Source organism: Zalophus californianus, chromosome 3 (genome assembly GCF_009762305.2).
Source record: "Zalophus californianus isolate mZalCal1 chromosome 3, mZalCal1.pri.v2, whole genome shotgun sequence".
NCBI lineage: Eukaryota > Metazoa > Chordata > Mammalia > Carnivora > Otariidae > Zalophus > Zalophus californianus.
Window position 1 is genome coordinate 173,282,279 of NC_045597.1, and position 20,094 is coordinate 173,302,372.

General features: G+C 37.7%; 1 protein-coding gene across 1 annotated transcript in view; it reads right to left on the reverse strand.

Annotated features, from left to right (window-relative positions):
* Window positions 1-20,094, reverse strand: part of ABCA12 (ATP binding cassette subfamily A member 12) — a 167,792-nt gene that overhangs the window by 147,503 nt on the left and 195 nt on the right. Inside the window, exon 2 of the mRNA XM_027590137.2 lies at window positions 7,018-7,111. Coding sequence (XP_027445938.2) covers window positions 7,018-7,111 — 94 coding nt within the window. The remainder of the gene's footprint in view (window positions 1-7,017; window positions 7,112-20,094) is intronic.

The window sequence follows — 20,094 nt, forward strand, 5'->3', positions numbered from 1 at the left end:
GTAGTCACCTCTGGGAAGCTAATAAGGTAAATCATCAGAAGTAGGGATGATGCAGAAAGGACAGGGGAAATAAAACCAAAAGACAAGAAATTTTCTACCACTCAATCAGTAGCTATTCTTTACTCTTTATTTTTTCTACTATTTTTTTTTAAGATTTATTTACTTCGAGAGAGAGAAAGCATGCAGAGGGGAGTGGTTGGGCAAAGGGAGAGGGAGAGAGAATCTCAAGCGGATTCCTGGCTGACCACGGAGCCCAGCGTGGGACTTGATCCCACCATCCTGAGATCAGGACCTGAGCTGAAACCAAGAGCTACCCAGGTGCCCCTATTTTTCTACTTGTTAAATTAAGTTTTATTATACTTCAAGATATTTCCGACTCTCTGATGCAACTCTGTGTACTAAACCTAACGAGGCATTAGTTGAGAAATCTTTTTGTCGTGTTATCTGGCATCAGGGTGTGCCCATTGGCATTGCACGAGAGCATGGCAGAATTTCACATTAGGAACAGGGGGAGATGGGCAACTAAAACCAGGAGTTGCAGCTGCCCCTATGTAGGAGTGTGCCCAGGCCATGTTCACATTGCCTCCCTCCTGCTGGTTTCCTCCAGCTCGGCGCAGAATGCTAGGTGACATAGTCACAGTCTCCATTTCTCTGAGTTTCACAGAGTTTACCTCCATGGTACCATCTAAAGGGTCAGTAACGTTTCCAAAAAATATTGTTAACTACTGATTTGCTGATGAAAGAAGTAAATGATGGGGCTTTCGCTGGGAAATTCAAAAGTTGCTCTAACATTTTCTGAATCTTAGGCAAGAAGCAGACTATAAATCTCTCCCACACAAAAATTTTCTGTATACATTCACATGAACTCTTAGGTATTTGTTAGGGAAATTCCCAGGTGGATCTACCTGGGGAGGAGTGACAGAGCTTTATACACTTTTTCTTGCCCCAGTATTAACATTAGAGATATTTTTGATGGCACAGATTTACCTGGATCTGAGAAGTAGAAACCAAACCAAAAGCAAGCTAACTTCTTGTCCTTTACCTCTATCAGATTCACATTGAGCTTTATTATTATGGAATTATGGAATTTTATAATCCAATCACCCATATCTTTCAAACTGCACTAAATTCCAAATGATATATTACATTCTTATTTTGTTCTCTCTGGTAGGAATCATGCTATATCTGATATTAGTATGATGCTGTGACATGATTTCTGCTATTAATGTACTATCTGTCTAATGAGTGAGTCGAGATTAAAGCATAAAGCATTCAAAATCCACCATTAGCCCATACATCCACAAGAGACATATAAAGGAAAAATAATTGGAATTTTGAGTGATCAGGGAAGGCAAAAGGGTAAGCCTTAGAGGTGAGCTTGCCTTTTGATAGACGAGGAGGAAGAGACATGAGCATGTGTGTCCAAGTGGGAATGAGCATGGGGTGTATGGAAGATATTTGGACACTGCCTCTCTAGGCAAAGGCCTCAACTGCAGAGCACAGTGAACAGAAAGTTGGATGAATCCTGATTATGAAGGTCTTGAAAGTAGGATAAAGGGGAGTTGAAACTTAATAGACCCAAAGAATATTTTAAGGGATTATCTGATGATACACTATGGGAAGAATTAGAGGCTGGGCTTCCAGAGTGCCCCTCCCGCAAAATAAAAAGCTGTTGAAGATACACAGGCATAATACAATGAGATCTTGAATCAAGGGACTGCAGGAAGGATGGAAAGGAAGGGGTAACTCCAGGACACATTTCACAAGATTGATTCTGTCTTGAAGGCTCATGGTTATGGGAGGTGAAGGAACGGGAGGAGTCAGGAATGATTCAGACGTTTCTAACCTGAGAGACTGCATGGTGTTGCTGGCACACGTGAGAATGGAGAAATCGGATGGGGCAACACCTGGCAGGAGATGAATGATGATGAGTTCTGAGCTTCCCAGAACAAAACTTGCATTAATTTTGAGCCAATCAAAATAGAAAAGGAAATTATTTACTATGGGTGCAGCTATTACTGTTAAATCCTGAGCATGCTGGAGAGCGTGGTGTACCCCAGAATGGAATCTTGTCCTCATGCATTTGCCAACCTCTCCCTGAAAACATGCCACATGGAAAGTCAGAAGCAAGAGCAGGGCCAGAAAAAGCCTGGCTCCTCTGACTGTCACAACCCTCACGAGTAAGAGGCCTCATTGGCTCTTTCAACATAAAACCACACAATAACTTCCTCTTAACAATTCAGGGACTGTAGGTATAGCAACATGCAGGGATCCCACAAGCCACCAATTAATCAATAATTTCAATCTTCCTTCTCACATTTTTTTCCTAGAGCTGTTGACAGGTAGAAAAGCTGATTGAGTTCACTTTTATAGCCATGTTCCATCTATGGTAGTGCTAACAGGTGGTATGAGAAAGAAAAAGGAGGTGCTATAAACGGAAATGAGCCGGACCTTAGAATTGCCATTGCTGGGGGTCACAACTTGAATACAACTACTGTATCTGCAGGTAAAACTGTGTTTAAAATCCAGGCATGGGCACATAGTGCCCAGGTGAATATGGGTAAATTACTTAACATCTCTGTGCCTCAGTTTTGTCATCCCTAAAATTAGGAAAATCATACTACATAGTTTATAGAGATGATGTATTCACTAAGGAAATATATGTGAAGTACTCAGCATGGTGTCTGACACGTACTAAGGTGTTCAATAAATTTCCACCCCTATTATTACTTTTATTGCAACCCTGAAGACAAAAGGTATGCTCTGGAGGTCAAAAGACATGCTGGTCATGGTGATCGTGCATTTACCAAAGCTATGGAGTTACATCCAGATGGGTAGTGTTCAGGATAACCCTGTGCTAGCACACATTTGAATGTAATACAATGAGCAGTTAGCTCCTGCCTTCCACCAGCTCATTTTCAGATGTGAGATGGGCTGAATTTCTTCTCTTCGGAGAAGGCGAGTTATTAGGAAGTGATGGCCTCGAGATAATCGGAGTTTAATCCAGGCTATGGTCCTACTTACACAGTATCATTTCCATTGTGCTTTTAGTGGTATTTTCAACCACTTGAAAATATTGTTTTTCATTAACTTCATAAAAATGTGACTCCTTATTTGGCAAGACTGCAATTTTTGGAGTCCACTTATCTCATTATGGCAGGGTTTTTTCTGTTCTTGAAAGGTAGTGAGCTCCACGGTAATTAGGAACTGCTTGCCTGCACTTTGTGGGCATGTGTGTGTTGAAAGGAGACAAAGATAACTCACTATGTTATAGCTGGGCTTAGTCTAAATGCGTTTTGGAGGGTTTGTTTTGTTTTGTTTGTCTTTGTTCCTAAGCATGATTTTTCGGCTTTAAAGTTTGCCTCCTGACAAGTCATTGCATGTACAGATTCTAAGAGGTTGCAACTATTTCAAATGTGGTGTCTGAGCCCATTTCTTTATTTGAACAAGAAGCATCCTGGCCCACCTGCCGGGCTTGGGAAGCTTTCCTTACCTGGGACTTACTATTTGCAGAAGCTAGTTACCGAAGCTGTTTGTGACAACCCAGAAGGGCGTAAGTGAAGGCAAACAATGCCAAAAGTAAGTAGTATGCTCAGGACAGGTGCTCACCTTGGTAGAGACTGCAGCAGCTTCCTTACTCACCAAAAATCCAGACTTCTCCAGACATCCATCAGTCAATAAAACTATGGAGGGAGCCCTTTGAATCACTAATTATATTTGTTCTGAATGATATATCAGTCCTACATATCTGCCCAGCTATTCTGAGAGCAGAATGTGCCCTTGGGATGACAAGTCCTTTCTCACTATAGCTGAGTTTCAGCTGGGGTGTAGCCTGGAGTTTCTTCTTCATTTCTCTGTCGCCCAACTAGCACTGAAGCAGTCACTGTAGCCCAGAAAGGATTTAACTCTGTTAAACAGGACCCAGTTTCCACGATATTACAACTAATGATTCAGGCAGAATTAGTCGGAGAGAAACAGCATTCTCCACTGCATACTAATATTTAGGATAACTCTGATTCATACATCAGCATGCACCTTTCCCCCCATATTTCTTGATTTCATGATAGAGACAGAGACGGGGTTTTTATACCTAATCTCTAACTTGTAGTCTACTTTTGTGAAGCCTAAATAATGCAACATGAGAAATTAGTACTGACTCCTGGATGTAAGAAATGTAAATCCATAAGCTTAAAACTAGAGTCTAGAGCCAGACTGACCTGGGTTCAAATCCTGACACCACCACTTATTAACCGTGCAATCCTGGTCAAGTTACTTAATCTCTCTGTGCATTGGTTTTCTCCACTGTGAACTGAATAATATTGCCATTACCTCCCTAAGCATCTGGCACATATGAGATCAAGAAATATTTATTTTTATCATTTATTATTATGAACTCATTTTAATCTTCCACTATGATATGAGAAACAAAGAAAAACAATAATTTAAAAAAAAGAATAAAAATCCCTGAATCCAAACTTTCATTTTGGAGTTATTCCCTCTCTACCAGAAGACAGGGAAAAAAATGTAACTGCACCCATACTAGTTTTAATTCTCTAATTTGCTATACAGATAGCACCTGCAATTATAAAATTATATTTTATACTTGATTATAGGATGAGTTGACATTTTGGACACAATTTGTATTTTGGCTCTCTGGATAAGAGGGTAAAATATGAGACAAATCCCAAGAACAAGGTAAAGGTAGGTTCCAAAACCTTTCTCTCCTATCCCACATGATTGAATTTTGGCAAATTACATTCTCTCTGGGTCCCAGTGTTCTCCTCTGTAAAGTGAGAGGGTACTTTCCCTCTAATAGTTCTCATAAAGTTCTAATAAAAACAATAAACTATTTTTTAACTGAGTCTTATAAGGTCTGAGAGACTAGCAAAAATACTTCCAATGTTTGAACTTCCCTATAATTCTCTTCTCTTCTACCCATAAACAAAAAGACAATCACCTCATAACTAATTATTATTAGCATATGATCATAAGACCATAGTAAAAGGTGGTTATTCATCTCCTTCTGGATATTGTGTTTTTGCAGAACCTTTTAAAGATTAGGTCTCTGAGGCACTCATCACATGGTTTTTCCAATTTTTTTCTTCATAATTTAGTGGAACTATAAGAGCTCTCCATGATTTTCTCCACAAACCTCTAAATCCCATCAGGCAGCACCAATTAAGACTATTCCCACTCACACACCTTATATTTCTGTCTTGTAAGTTTTGTAGGAGGAGCTTATTACATAACTGAAAAATCCTTATAAACAAGAAATTGGTAGAAATAAGTTGTTGAAAGAAGCTAACAAAGCTCCTTTTGTCACTATCATTAGTGAACTGATAATTAGCATCTTAAACCAGAATAGTTCAAAGAGTGTTTGTCCTTATGTGCTGAATGCATTATTTTTGAAGTCCATGCTATTTAAGATAGGCAAGAATACATAAATTTCAACAATATACAATGGACTTAATCTGTTATAAAGAACTAATATATGCATAATATGAAGAGAACAAAATTATGCTGCTTTTATAAACAACCTAATAAAATTTCAACAACAACTCTGCATAATAACTTGAGCAAAAGTCCTTTAGAAATGGTAAGGTGCTTTTCAAATGTAAGGAATTATTTATTCTAGTACCAAGAGTTTTAATACTTAACACTAATTGAACTGATGTTCTCTTCCAAATTATTCTATTGTGTATGAATCAAGATTCCACCATGGCTGTCATCTTACTTCTTAGGACTGGGTGATTGCAAACACTTATTTTTAAAAGTCACTAGTTCATTATTCTCTTTACAAATAATTCAGTATAAAGCAAATCACCAAAATTTATCTGAAATACAATGTGATTTACAGAAATTTGGTCTATGAGAAGCTTTTAGAAGATGACTGCTTTGTGAAACATCACGCATCTCACCTAACCTTCACTCCTCTACCAAGAAAACTGGCTCCAAAGTTTAAGAACAAAAGCAAAAACAACACTGATCAGATCATTGGGGTTAAAAAACTCATCCTCCTCAGTTCTGAGGACTTTTCTGAGTCTTTCCTGCATCTCCATTCTGGATCCAAAAGAAAATAATGGTCTGAGTTGGCTTTGTGCCCATTTTTCAACTGGGTGATGACAAAGTAATGGAGCTAAAATAGTACTAACTGGAAAACAATGTTCTTTCAAAAGAAATGTGTTGATACATTTGCACCACTCATACCAGCTCTGAAGAAAGATAAGAGACTTGTATAGTACTCTGCATATCATTTGTTTGGTTGATCAAATACCAGTCTATGGTTTCTGCTACAATACAAAAGTAAAGGACGATCGCTTGAGATTGCTACTTGATTGTGCTGTACATACCATGAGCTTAATGGGGTGAATAATAAATGAGTCAAAATTTTACAAAGATTAAAATATATTTTGGCTCCTACATGCTTCATAATTTTTTAGATAAATATTACAGGCTCACCTTTCTAACTGATTCAAAAAGCTGGAGAAAAAAACAGGCTAGGTATTTATACAAATACTTCCAAGTGGAAACACTATTTAAAAATTTAGAATAAAACACTAAGGTGGTATCAAAATAAATTTTAACTAGAATCCCAAAATTAGGGGCACCTGGGTCATGAGATCGAGCATCGTGTCAGGCTCCATGCTCAGTGAGGAGTCTGCTTGGGATTCTCTCTCCTTCTCCCTCTGCCCCTCCCCACTGTGCACACACACACTCTCTCTCTTTCTCGATCTCTCTGAAATAAATAAGTAAATTTTTTTTAAAGATTTTATTTATTCATTTGAGACACAGAGATACAGAGAGAGAGAGAGACCATGAGCAGGGGGAGAGGGAGAAGCAGGCTCCTCGCTGAGCCAGGAGCCCGATGTGGGGCTCGATCCCAGGACCCCGGGACCATGACCTGAGCCAAAGGCAGACACTTAACCATCTGAGCCACCCAGGTGCCCCTAAATAAGTAAATCTTAAAAAAAAAAAGAATCCCAAAATTAGGGAAACGAACAAATCTCATTTACTTACACGTTGGTTTTGCTCTTGGAGGAAATTTGGTCCGGGTAATAGCCAAAATTATGAAAATAATGACTGGCCATAAAATCAAGACAAGGGTCCAAAGCTGTAAAATAATGACAGGAAAAAAATGTTAATTATTTTACCGAACTAAAAACTTGACAAGAAGTACAACATATAAAATTCCAACACAAACCAGGTATTTGCTTGTAAATACTATTAATTAGAATGGAATGAGAGATTTTTAAAACTACAAGAGAACTTGAAGTGAACACAAGACTGCTTTTTTCCTTAAAATGAGCTTCTGAAGCCCCCTTTAGAGTCACCTCTCATGACTGTCCCAAGAGTGATGATCTTAAAATTCAAATCTTATCAGTAATTTCCCTACTTAAAAATCTTAGTTGCTTATTGGAAAAGGTTCAACATTCTTTTTTTTTTTAAAGATTTTATTTATTTGACAGAGAGAGAGACAGCGAGAGAGGGAACACAAGCAGGGGGAGTGGGAGAGGGAGAAGCAGGCTTCCCGCGGAGCAGGGAGCCCGATGTGGGACTCGATCCCAGGACCCTGGGATCATGACCTGAGCCGAAGGCAGACACTTAACGACTGAGCTACCCAGGCGCCCCGAGGTTCAACATTCTAAACAGGGCATACAAAACCCCAAAATAATCTCAACCTAGACCTATCTTACCACTTCCAGTGTCAGCATTCTACAGTCAGCCATAAAGATTAGTGTACAACATTGGATAATGACTCAATAAACATGGGTAAAGGAATGAATGAATAGGTGGGTCAATGAGTAAATGAGTAAATGGGAACTTAAGGTTCTATGCACGCCCTCATACCACTATAAATAGTATCTTGCATCTGCTTTTATCATTGCATCATCTTTTCATCTACCTATCTATATTTTTTTACTTGGCTTACAATAAATAGGCAATTCTTTTATGGCAGAAACAGTGTCTTCTTCATTTCTGAATTTCTACTGGTACAAAACAGATGATCAATAAATTTACACTACATCGAAATTTCTATTAGAGGATTTCACTATAAGACACTTCAGGAGTAGCTTTTCTTCCCATGTAGACATTATTCAGTTCATAAGATGTGAACTACTTAATATTTTATATACGCATAAAACTGGTTCCAGAGCAGTGAAAACTACCTATTTGCAAGAACATCAACTGTGATATGCAAACAGTTACAGTGCTCAGCCAAACCCTACAGAACAAACACTGCCAATGAGTAAGGGACAAGTGGGTTAGGTAGGGAGGGACAGGTCGGGGGACTACATGACTAGGCTCACCAAAAATCCCCGAAATGCCGAGGCATAATGAAACCAGAGTTAAGGGAATAAACCAGACCACCCTGCCCTGGACGTCAGAGGTGGGTTCTTTTTATGGCAGTCACATTGGGACCACAAAGAATGACCAGATCCCAAAGAAGAAGCAAGCCATTAAAGATGTTATCACCAGTCCTTACTTGAACAAAGACGTCCCAAGAATGTTAAGGCCATGAGCTCCCTGGTCAGTTCTAAATAAAAGACTGTCGGTGGAGGCCCACGTTGGCAACCTGGTCAGGACCCCTCTCACTCCTGAGAGTTTTTTCTGTATCCTTGATTAATAAAGTCCTATCATTTTGATCGTTCTCCTTTGTCAACCAGGTTCATTCTTCAACTCCATGAGACAAAAACCTCCCTCTCCAGCTCCGCCTATACCTAATAAAGTTCAACTTGGAACTATGTTTCTGTCTGGTTATGCAGACTTGTTACCACTTCTCCCCCACTCCCCACCACTTCAGAGACAATCTGCTTCTGACAAATCTCAAACTACTGCCTGGGTCTCTTCGAATCTTCAAAACAATCTAGACCTGTTCAATTACTGATCCTTAAGTAACTATGAAAATCTCCATTGTGTGTCTACAGCACTGTTGTCCTTGCTGACAGGCCTGTGACCAACTTCATGGATTACAGGTTTAAGGGCAAGTTTTTAGCAAATGGAAGAAGTTGACTGTAGATCTAAGAAATCCTAGGATACTTGATCATAGCTGAAAAGCTCCCAGACAGGCTGAACAGCTTCATCTGTAGCAGTGTTTCTCAAGCATTGATATACACATCAAATCACCTATGGATCTTAGAAACATGCAGATTAAGATTCAGTAGATCTGAGGTCAGGCAGAGATTCTGCATTTCTAACTAGCTGCAGGTGGGTGATGGTGTTGCTGCTGTCCATGAACCACACTTGAAGCAGAGCAGCTCTAAATGTATGCCCCCTGACCTAACTAGGAGGATTGTTTATAAAGTCCTAGAATATTTTTGTTGGCAAGTTCCTTTGAACTAATAGATAGAATTCAGGGCATTTGTAAACTTGGATAGGAAAAAAAATTACAGGGCGCCTGGGTGGCTCAGTCGGTTGGGCGTCTGCCTTCGGCTCGGGTCATGATCTCAGGGTCCTGGGATTGAGTCCCGCATCAGGCTCCCTGCTCGGCAGGAGGCCTGCTTCTCCCTCTCCCTCTGCCTGCTGCTCCCCCCTGCTTGTGCTCTCTTTCTCTCTCTGTCAAATAAATAAATAAATAAATCTTTTAAAAAAAGGGGAAAAAATCACATTTTTATTTTCTCTAACTTTTGATTGAAATTTAGCATTTCCATTAATGATGAATGTAGGCAACCACCCACAATGTTCTTAGAAGTACTTGTGACTTTGTCACAAATAAAAATCACAGATATTTTCAAATCACATTAGTGTTGTTGCAGATACCTCAAAAGTCTGTTTCTACTCATGGTGACATTAAAAATTATAGTAGTTACGGGTTTACCATATTTATTTATTTAGTGCTATAATAAAGAAACACATACTACCATATCATAAATTTGCTTTGTAATGCCTTAATGACTGAATTTCAATACAATTGGTTTTATTTGCATTTCTATTTATTTTATTGATTTCCAAGCACTATTCTTAGGACCATAGGCTTTACCAGACTGCCAGACATCCATGGCACAGAAGAGGCTAAGAAGCCTTGATCTGATCCAACTTTCTTTTTTATTCTCTGTGGTGCAGAAGGTTAGCACAGCTTTATCCATTAATTTACCCAAAGTCACATACCCAGTTGGGAAGCAGAACAGGGGATGAGGATCGGAATATCAAGATACTTGGGCTAGATTTTTTTTTAATTATCATCCTACTCTGAGGAAAAAATAATGCCTTACAGAAAGTATATCAGAAAAATATGAGTGTTATAGAAATATAAGATGTGTTATTCTAGCTTAGTCTCTGATACATTCAAAAATTAGAGTCCGTTCTTCAAAGACCTAGATACAGGTACCATTTTTATTTTATGTGACTTATTTGAAATGTAGACTATAAAGAATTGGGGTTTAAAAATACTATGTTTGTGGATTTCTTGGCTTTATATTTGAAGTCACAGTAATTCTTTAAAAAAAAAAATCATCTGGGTAGGTTTAGTGCTCCATAGTTACTTTCAGGAGGATCTATTCATTTTCTATAGCAACCTCATGAGAATTCAGTGAGTAGCTGAGACCAATTGTACCAACACAAATGTACATTCAAATGTACATTCACATTCAAATAAAGGGCATATGTTGTGGGATATCTTTAAATTGTCTTTCAGTTGATCTAATTTGATGGTCCCATGAGGATGTTTTGATAAATCTTGAAATTAATTTTAGACATGATTTAAATCCAGACAAAAATGCAATCTATATCAGAATAGTTTAAGAAATTTGGACTCTATTATAGGTAAAAACTACTGCAAGTCTATAAGCGATCTATTATCAAAAGATTTCCCCTGAGATTTTTAGTTCAGAGAGGTTTGGAGAACATTTCTGCATACTGCATTTTAGAAGGATAACAAACACAAAGCCCTCCACACTGTGATCTTGGGAATGTTAAGGTTGACAAGTTAATCACAAAAGCAAGAAACAAACAAAATTTAAATTTTCATAGCAGCAGGATTGCTCCCAACACCATTCTAAATATTATCATAAACAACCTAGAAGCAAATGCAGTGTCAAGTATCCAAATACTAAACCAATGAGCCATGACTCATTTTTGTTTGTTCGGAGAAAGGGCTGATATATTGATTTTACACATATAGATATTGGGGCTACTTGAAAATTAAGGGAAAAGCAGTTTTCAAAAGTTTCCTATTTTTGCTAATATTTTAATTATCTCACATTTGCCTCTATACCTCATTTGTGTTCCACCCCCTACCCCGCATTCCTGACATCTAAAGGCATATGCACACTGAGTAGTTTAAAATTCCTTAGTGGGCTATGGCATTTGTTTCTTATTTCTCCAGGGTTTATTTTCCATTGAGATGTCCCATTCTGTTCTCTTTCTCTTCCCTTTCCCTTCCAGAACAATTCAGCGCCTGAAAATCCTTTCACTGAGGCCCAGAGAAAGGCTAGTCCACACTATGACTGAAGGCACCACAATAACACAGGGAAGAAGGTGCGTCCCTAACAAGGTGAAGAGAAAACAGACAGTTCAGAAGTCAAACATGGGAGGTCAAAACCCAGATGGGGTAAGGAAGGTTTCTATTCAGGGTAAGAAGCAGGTGATTGATTTCAACACAGGAAGGTAGACCAAAAAGTAAATACATTATCCATAAGAGGAGCCAGGTCTCTCACTACCCATCAGCCAAATTATTAACATGGAAAACAAGAGTGCTATAGTGTTGGGTTAGAATTAAAGATATGGGTATGAACGCCTGGTTTCCAAAATGCATAAAGAGACAAGAAACATAGCTATAAATTTGTGGGTATAACTTATTTATTTCCTTTTCTTCTGGTTTCAGAAAAGTTGTTTCTGCCTCATTGTGTATTTTCTCTGTCCCAACCCTGGGAATAGCCACGTTTCCAAGAAACCCTAGCTTCTTTAAGTAGACATCTGAGAGCTAGGTGTGCTTGTTGTTATTAGAGTGTCACTGTTTCCAAGCCTGGCCAAAGCTACAGAATAGATGTAGACACAGAGATAGATAGATAGATAGATAGATAGATAGATAGATAGATAGATAGATAGATGAAAAAGAAAGAAAGAAAGAAAAAAAGAGAGAAAGAAAGAAAGAAAGAAAGAAAGAAAGAAAGAAAGAAAGAAAGAAAGAAAGAAATAAAGAAAGAAAGAAAGAAAGGTGATAGATACACTTAGAGAATGTCAGAAAATGATGGGGAGCGGTGCCTGGGTGGCTTAGTCGGTTAAGCATCTGTCTTTGGCTCAGGTCATGATCTCGGGGTCCTGGGATTGAGTCCTGCGTTTGGCTTCCTGCTTGTCAGGGAGTCTATTTCTCCCTCTCCCTCTGCCCCTCACTACTGCTCGTGCTCTCTCTCACAAATAAAAATATATATATAATCTTTAAAAAAAATGAAAATGAGGGGGATGTCAATAGGACACAGATACCAGCCTATCACAAACTCGAGCATCAAGTTTGACCCACTGGCCAAGTTTAAACAGTAAGAAAATATTATGACAATAAAAAATTACATCTAACTGAATAAACTAGGAATCTGGGAATCTATGTAGGTAAAAATACATAAACAAACAGATAAATTGGAATTTTAATGAGGAATGGGATATGTACATAGTCTCAAAATAGTTTCCCCCCAAAATGGGACAAAGGGACATCATGTACCTCCTGAAGGTATAAGAACACAGCATCATTTCTGTAGTATTCCTGCCAAAGATAAATATCCAGAGTCTAAAAATAAGGAGACAACAGATAGTCTACAAAACAACTAGTCTTAAATGTTCAAAATGTGTGAGGGTCATGAAAGTCAGGAAAGACTAACCAACTGAAGGAGACCAGAGACATGAAAACTGGATGCAGAACATGATTCTGAACTGAAATCTTTTGTTATAAAAGACATGGTTGGGACGTCTGATGGAGCCTGAATTGTGTCTAAAGATCTGATGGTGGTATTGGGTTGTGTAGGTGAATGTCCTTGTTTGTAAATTAGGGACACCAAAGTGTCCAAGGTAATGGGGCATCAATCTCAATTGGCTCTAGAAAGAAAGTTATTTGTACTGTTCTTGCAACTTTTCTTTAAATTTGAAATTGTTTCAAAATTTAAAATTTAGAAATTATTTTTAAAATAATTTTTAAAAATCCAGAGCCAATTTTTAAAAGACAGAAAAAGAGAAAAGATGAAGAGCTAAGAAAAGAGTTAAAAAACAAACATGTTTCATATTCAGGAACCTATCCCATTGTACACAGGGGACAATGTTTGGGAAATTAGCAGTGATGGCAGCACACATTTCAATGACCTTGAAGTCAGAGAAGCCATCCACTCAAAAATCTCAAGTTTAAATTGTAAGAAATTCCTTGAATGAACCGAATATAAATTCACTTGAAAATTTCCATTTAGAGCCAATCTGTAATACCTATTAACTAATTTGAATTACCTAGTAACAACTGCCTCTGCATTTGTTAAGAACTATTGTTTCAAATCTTTGAAAACCTCTCAAATCTAATTTTCTGAAAAATTTGAGCAAAGCACATAATTTCGGCTTTAGGGAATTCATATACCATTACTTTGTCAGAACTTTTTATTCTAATTACTGCTGGCATCTGATTCTATTTGTGTCCACCATTTTTATTACTCTTAAAAATCATTTTCACTGAAAGTAAATAAGAAAACAAGATACAGGTGAACTTTAAATTAATAAGTGTTACCATATATTTGAAACTTTGAGGAAACTACTACTATTTGAATGCTTTTAAATAGGGCATCCATGCTCTAGTCTTCATCATAAATGTCACCATTCCCTACTGTCTTATGCTTGGCCCACATCACACAGTCATATTACTTCTCTTTCCTGTACAGACATTTGAGTTTGTGTCCCTTGCACTAGTGTGGTTTGAAGTTGGTTGTGTCTGAAATGAATGATACTGAATATCAGTACAATCTCCAAGATGCAATGGAGATTCTTTTGCCTAATTCTGAAAATCAATAAAAATAAAATCTTGGATTTTATTTATGGAAGATCTTCCATTCCCTTTCATGGAATCATGGTCTTAGAGAGTCTTACGTTCATAATACAATAAAGAGTTATTGAGCACCTACTGTGTACCAGATACTGGGGATAGAGCAATTAAAAAAATCAGTCTTTTAAGGAAGGAAAACATTAAAAAATTACAACCAAATGTAATAGATGATGCTAAGACACAGGACGTAGAGTGCAAAAGGAAGATAAAGGAAGGGGAACTAAGTCTAAAACCTAAAATATGAAAAAGGGTCAGGCCCAGAAGAAAGGATATGTGTGTTGGATGGGATGTGAGAAAGAAGTGGGAGTCTTTCAAGCAGAGGGAACATATGGGTGAAGACCCACAGATGGGAAAGAGGGTGGAATATTCTAGAAAAGAAATAAGTCTAGAATTACTGGTATATCAAAAGTTAGGGAAAACATCTTTGCCATATGGTTATTCAGCTTCTACTTGAATGCTTCCAGTGACTAGAAGTTCAGTATTTCAAGAGACTTCGTTGTTGGACAACTCACATTGTCTGATTTTTTTTTTCCCTCATAACAAGGTGATATCTTCCTTCCTGAAACTAACACTCATTCCTCTTAGTTTGGCCCTTTTTTCCACATGAGAATTCTGCAAGTATTTGAAGACAGACAGAGTCCCCTTTCCTCTAGGGTACCAATGCCAGTTCCTTCAACAATTCTCTGATAATATGATTTCAAAATATCTTCCCCAGGATGAATTCTTATCAAGTGGTCTTATAGTTAGTATCAGTTCAATATAGTAGTCCAAATGATAATAGCCAATATTTATTGACACCTTAGAATTTGTATATATACAATGGAATATTATGCAGCCATCAAAAAAAAAAACGAAATCTTGCCATTTGCAACGACGTGGATGGAACTAGAGGGTGTTATGCTGAGCAAAATAAGTCAATCAGAGAAAGACATGTATCATATGACCTCACTGATGTGAGGAATTCTTAATCTCAGGAAACAATCTGAAGGTTGCTGGAGTGGGGGGAATGGGAGGGATTGGGTGGCTGGGTGATAGACATTGGGGAGGGTATGTGCTATGGTGAGTGCTGTGAATTGTGTAAGACTGTTGAATCACAGAACTGTACCTCTGAAACAAATAATACATTATATGTTAAAAAAAAGAAGATAGTGGGGGGAATCGGAGGGGGAGACGAACCATGAGAGACTATGGACTCTAAGAAACAAACTGGGTTTCTAGAGGGGAGGGTTCTAGAGGGGAGGTAGGTGGGGGGATGGGTTAGCCTGGTGATGGGTATTAAAGAGGGCACGATTATAATGTATTTTGGAGTTTGGTAATTTTTTTTTCTTTTTTGTTTTTAAAGATAAATTTATTTGAGAGAGAGAGATAGTGACAGAGAGAGAGAGCAAGAGTGGGGAAGAGAGGGAGAAGCAGGTTCCCTGCCGATGCGGGGCTCCATCCCAGGACCCAGGGATCATGACCTGAGCAGAAGGCAGACACTTACCTGACTGAGCCACCCAGGTACCTCTTGAGATTGGTATATTTTCTATGATGCATAGTAAAACAAAACCTTTTATTGGACTTTAAGCTAATTTATTTTTCTATTGCTCTCATTTCTAAAACATTTTCATCTCATTTGCTTTTTGTTTGAGAGAGAGTGTGCCACTGGGGGGGTGGGTAAAGGGGCAGGGAGAGAGTATCTTAAAGCAGGCTCCAAGCTCAGCACTGGGCCCAACACGGGGCTTGATTTCACAACTGTGAGATCATGACCTGAGCCAAAATCACGAGTCGGATGCTTAAGAGACTGAGCCACCTAGGCGCTCATTTGCTTTTTATTATTTTACTAAACTAACAAAATGTGTATGTCTGCTATGCGGCAGGCATCAATATCAACAGGTAGATCTAAATTTTTTTGAACAATTAAAAGGGATTAAAGGAATAAATGGTATAGATCTGGAAGAGGTAAACGGGCCTGGGGCATTTGATCAGGTATTTGCCTGATTTGTTCAGGACCTAGTTTATTTTAATCCAATTTAGAATTAAATTTGTGATTACAGTTTAATCCTAAATTGCTTTAGTCAAAACATTATTTTTAATGCATAGACCAACTTCTCCGAAATTTTGAAGCTAGCACTTCCTCTTTCTCTAGACACTGTGAGGGGATGTTATTATGAGCAAGGTGGGGTTGGGGAGGAAGTATCAAACTTTTAGCCAAAGGGTTAGAAATCAGGGGCACCTGGGTGGCTCACCTGGTCAAGTGCAGACTTCTGATTTCAGCTCAGGTCATGATCTCAGGGTCATGAGCTTGACCCTCCCCCCCACCCCAGAACAGGGCTCCACACTCAGCGTCAAGTCTGCTTCTCTCTCTCTCCCTCTGCCTCTCTCCCCATTCATGTGCATGTTTGCTCTCTCTCAAATATACAAATAAGTAAAATCTTAAAAAAAATAAAGTGTTAGAAATCAGTCAAGTTGTGGGAATGTCTATGATGGAAAAACTGAGCTAAAGTGAGACCCCCTAGCCAAACAGTTAGATTAAAATAAACAATTCAAGGTAATTTTCCTTCTTCTGTCCTAAGTCTGGAATTAGATTCTTCTTCTATGGAGATCTGAAGTCAATCCTTGATATGCCTTTAGAATTCATCTTCTTAATGAAAGATAAACTCTGATCTTGTACTATCTAGTCTTTCATCCTGCAGTCTCTGCTGTGCCAGGACTCAGTTTCTTATCATTAACTAGCATCTCATTAGGTGAGCCTCCCTGTTGCTAACCATCTCCAGTGGAATGTATCTTCACATCTGTATTATTTCTAGAACTAAATTACAAGCCCAGCAGGGTAGCAACTGTATCTAGTTGATTTTCTATATTACCTAACATTTCTGTTGGTGCTTAATGTATTTTTTTCACACTCCTTTAGCATTCTTTTTTTTTTTCCATATAATTGAGAACTGTTGTAACCACTAATACTAAAAAAACAGCAATATCTAAGGTCTCCTTAGCAAACATGATCTCTTCACTGGTGAGCTGAACTCTGAGTAGGGATCCAAGAATGTTGGAAAAGGAAACTCAACTCAGTGGCAACAGGGAGGCAGTAGCAGGTAGTGAAAAAAATAAATCTTTTTTGGGGGAAATCTGACTTTGAGTCCTTAAACTCATTGTGTCACCTCGGATAAGTCCCTTGAACTCTCTGGGGCCCTGTAAAATTAAGGCAGTTAGATAATCCCAAATATTTCAGAATTCTGATGTTTGATTTTATTTAAAAATTAAAGAGAAACATTTACCCTCAGAACAATTTTGAGGGAGGTCACCTCCAAAATCGAAGATCCTGCCTTTTTTTTTTTTTTGTAGCCAAACTCAACATTTAGCTTATCCCATTATCTTTCTATTTCTTAGACTATATAGGTGTTTGAAATTCTTTTTCTCACTTTCTATTCTAGTATATATTTTTATAATATATTTCCTTAGTAATCCCCCCTCTAATATTTTTACTATATATTTGTTTTTCTTGTTTTTTTTCTTGTATGTCATTTGTTTCTCCATTAGTAGATTCCTAACTTCTTCCTTTACAGACTATCCTTCCCACCCTCTTGCTTTGTGATAGAATCTCTTAAAAACACAGTGAAGGAGGATGTCTTTGTAGTGATTATTCTTTAACATTCACTAAAGACTACACATTTCCAGAGTCACACAGCTTCATTTCTATTTTCCTGGGTATAAAACTACATTTTTAAGGTATCATATTCAGGATGATTATGAGAGAAATAAAAATACTTGCATTTTAAATAATTCCTTGGTGGATGACAAAGTCAGTCACTATATACAATGTCCTCTCCTCAAATTTTATACCTCTTCTTTTCACATTCTCTTTTGTTTATATTTTCTCTTTTCACAATTTTTTTTCATTTCACCTCCTTTTATGTCTTTAATCCTAACTTTCCAACCCCTTGACTGTCTCATTCTTCCCTGTTTACACTACCACACGTATATCCTTTCCACCTGTGTCCTCAAGTCTTCTTTCCAAGAGCAGAAAATAGGATTGGCCCGAGCCAACCTATGAAGAAGAGATGTACCTGTCTTTGCCCTCTTGCCCTCCACCTAGAATTGTCTTTCCTTTTCCTTTGGGCACCACTATTTTCTAAAATGGGCACCACCATTTTCTAAAAGTCTCTTGTGTCCCTCTAGTTGGTCATAATGGATTCAAGTGGGCCTTCTGTATTTCCCCAAATTCAGGACTATTTCTGATTTCATTTCCTGCAATCAACACTTAACCTGTCCTAGGTCTCAAGGTAGCCTTAAGATCTGAATCCTCTGATGTCCCCAAAAGAACTAATAGATCATGTATTCTCTTTCCTTAGGCAAAAGTATAATTACCAGGGGCTTTTTAGGGATTTTTGACTACATAAGAATAATACAAGGTATCATGGTGAAAATGTTTTAGCATGCCTGAATTCCATCTCCTTTAAATATGCCATATCTGGCAGAAATTGACTAAAATGGAGAAAAACTCTAAAGTAGAAAATTGATATACTAGCTACTTTACAGATAAGGAAAGAACTTATTAAAGTTTTTAAAGATAAAATTTCTCAATGAAAAAAATGTATTCACCTGAGGGTTTTTTTTTAATTTTTAGGTAAAATGGAATTATAAGGAAAATATACAACCTCACATTCAGTTTATCAGCAACAACAGATATGTTTTCAGTCCCTTTCTGCTTTTATTTTTAACTAGTGAGTTTTCATCACTTAAGAGCTATACTGTATATAAATTTCTTCCTCTCTCCCACAATCCCTTCTCCTGGATTTCCTTTCACATTACTTTGAATAAAATAGGACACACACATCACTCCAAATCCCTCTATAATCTATTTGCCCAGTGTCTCACCATTTGTAAAGCACTTTGAAATACAGTGGCACATTTGGTTCTTACCACTCTGTGAGACAGATATGGTAGAGCCTGGGCTTATTTTGCAAAGAGGAAAACCAGTGCTCAGAGAAACTGCTATGCTACTCAGGTCATACAGTTTCGAGAAGCAGAACCAAGAACCTAACTCTCATCTTCTGACCACATCCACCTATCCAGACTCTTTTCCTGCTGAATTCCACATAAAACCTACCATGGAATAATTACAGCAGGTTTTCTTTTGTGTTGTTTCCAATTGAAAAGGAACACTAATGATTTAATTAAAAAATATTAATGATTTAAAATTTTATGTCCAAACCCCACACCCGTGCAATCACATAACATCTTATGATTTTAAATCCTACATTCACAAAGGTGAGTGAACATTCCTTCTCTTTCTCAATATAGACATCAGGACACTTAAGTAAGGTGTCAGGCACTGCCAGCAAATTTGAAGTGAGATAAGGTACACGGATGAAATGTTGGTTTCTAGGACGCACATTATCTGCATGATATTTATATTATTCATTGAGGCTGGGAATTACCACTCTAAAATGAAATATATGGAGTGCCTTTTTGAATTTCTCTGGTTTTCAAACATTCTTCTGTATATGTGACAACCCACAGAACCCAATTCTTTTCTCAATCTCCCTACACCCTATCTGATGAGGATCTAATAGCTAGTTTTGTAATTTAAAAAGCAAACATGAATGTAAGAGCACAAAAAAGATGTTGTAAAAGAGTAGATAGACTGTAGCCGTAAAGTTAAGTGATTCAATAATACTCTTGAAGCATGGCACATATACTGACTCTTGTTTGGCATTTCTAGTAAATAATTTTTAGGTACTGAAATTTCGTAGAAGCTTTTCTATACCAACAACCTTCAAACTATTTCCTTTCTATATCTCACTTTTCAAACAAGCTTTCCATCACTTTTGGTTTTCAAATGCTTTTCTCCCCATTTATTATTCCTTTCATCTGATATTTTTCTTCATCTCATTTTTAACTAAATTTATTAAGAAAAGTTCTGAAAGCATTTTGGCCTGAAACCTAGAATTCAACACTAGTTCCAACTCAACCAGCAAAAAATGCATCCTTTTCTTTGCCCAGGGCATGTCCTGGTTTACCCTTTTAACTTATGGAAATCAAAAGGCAGGTTTGGGGGTATGTTTAGACTTGCCCCATTAGCTACAATACAGTTTCAGGATGTTTTC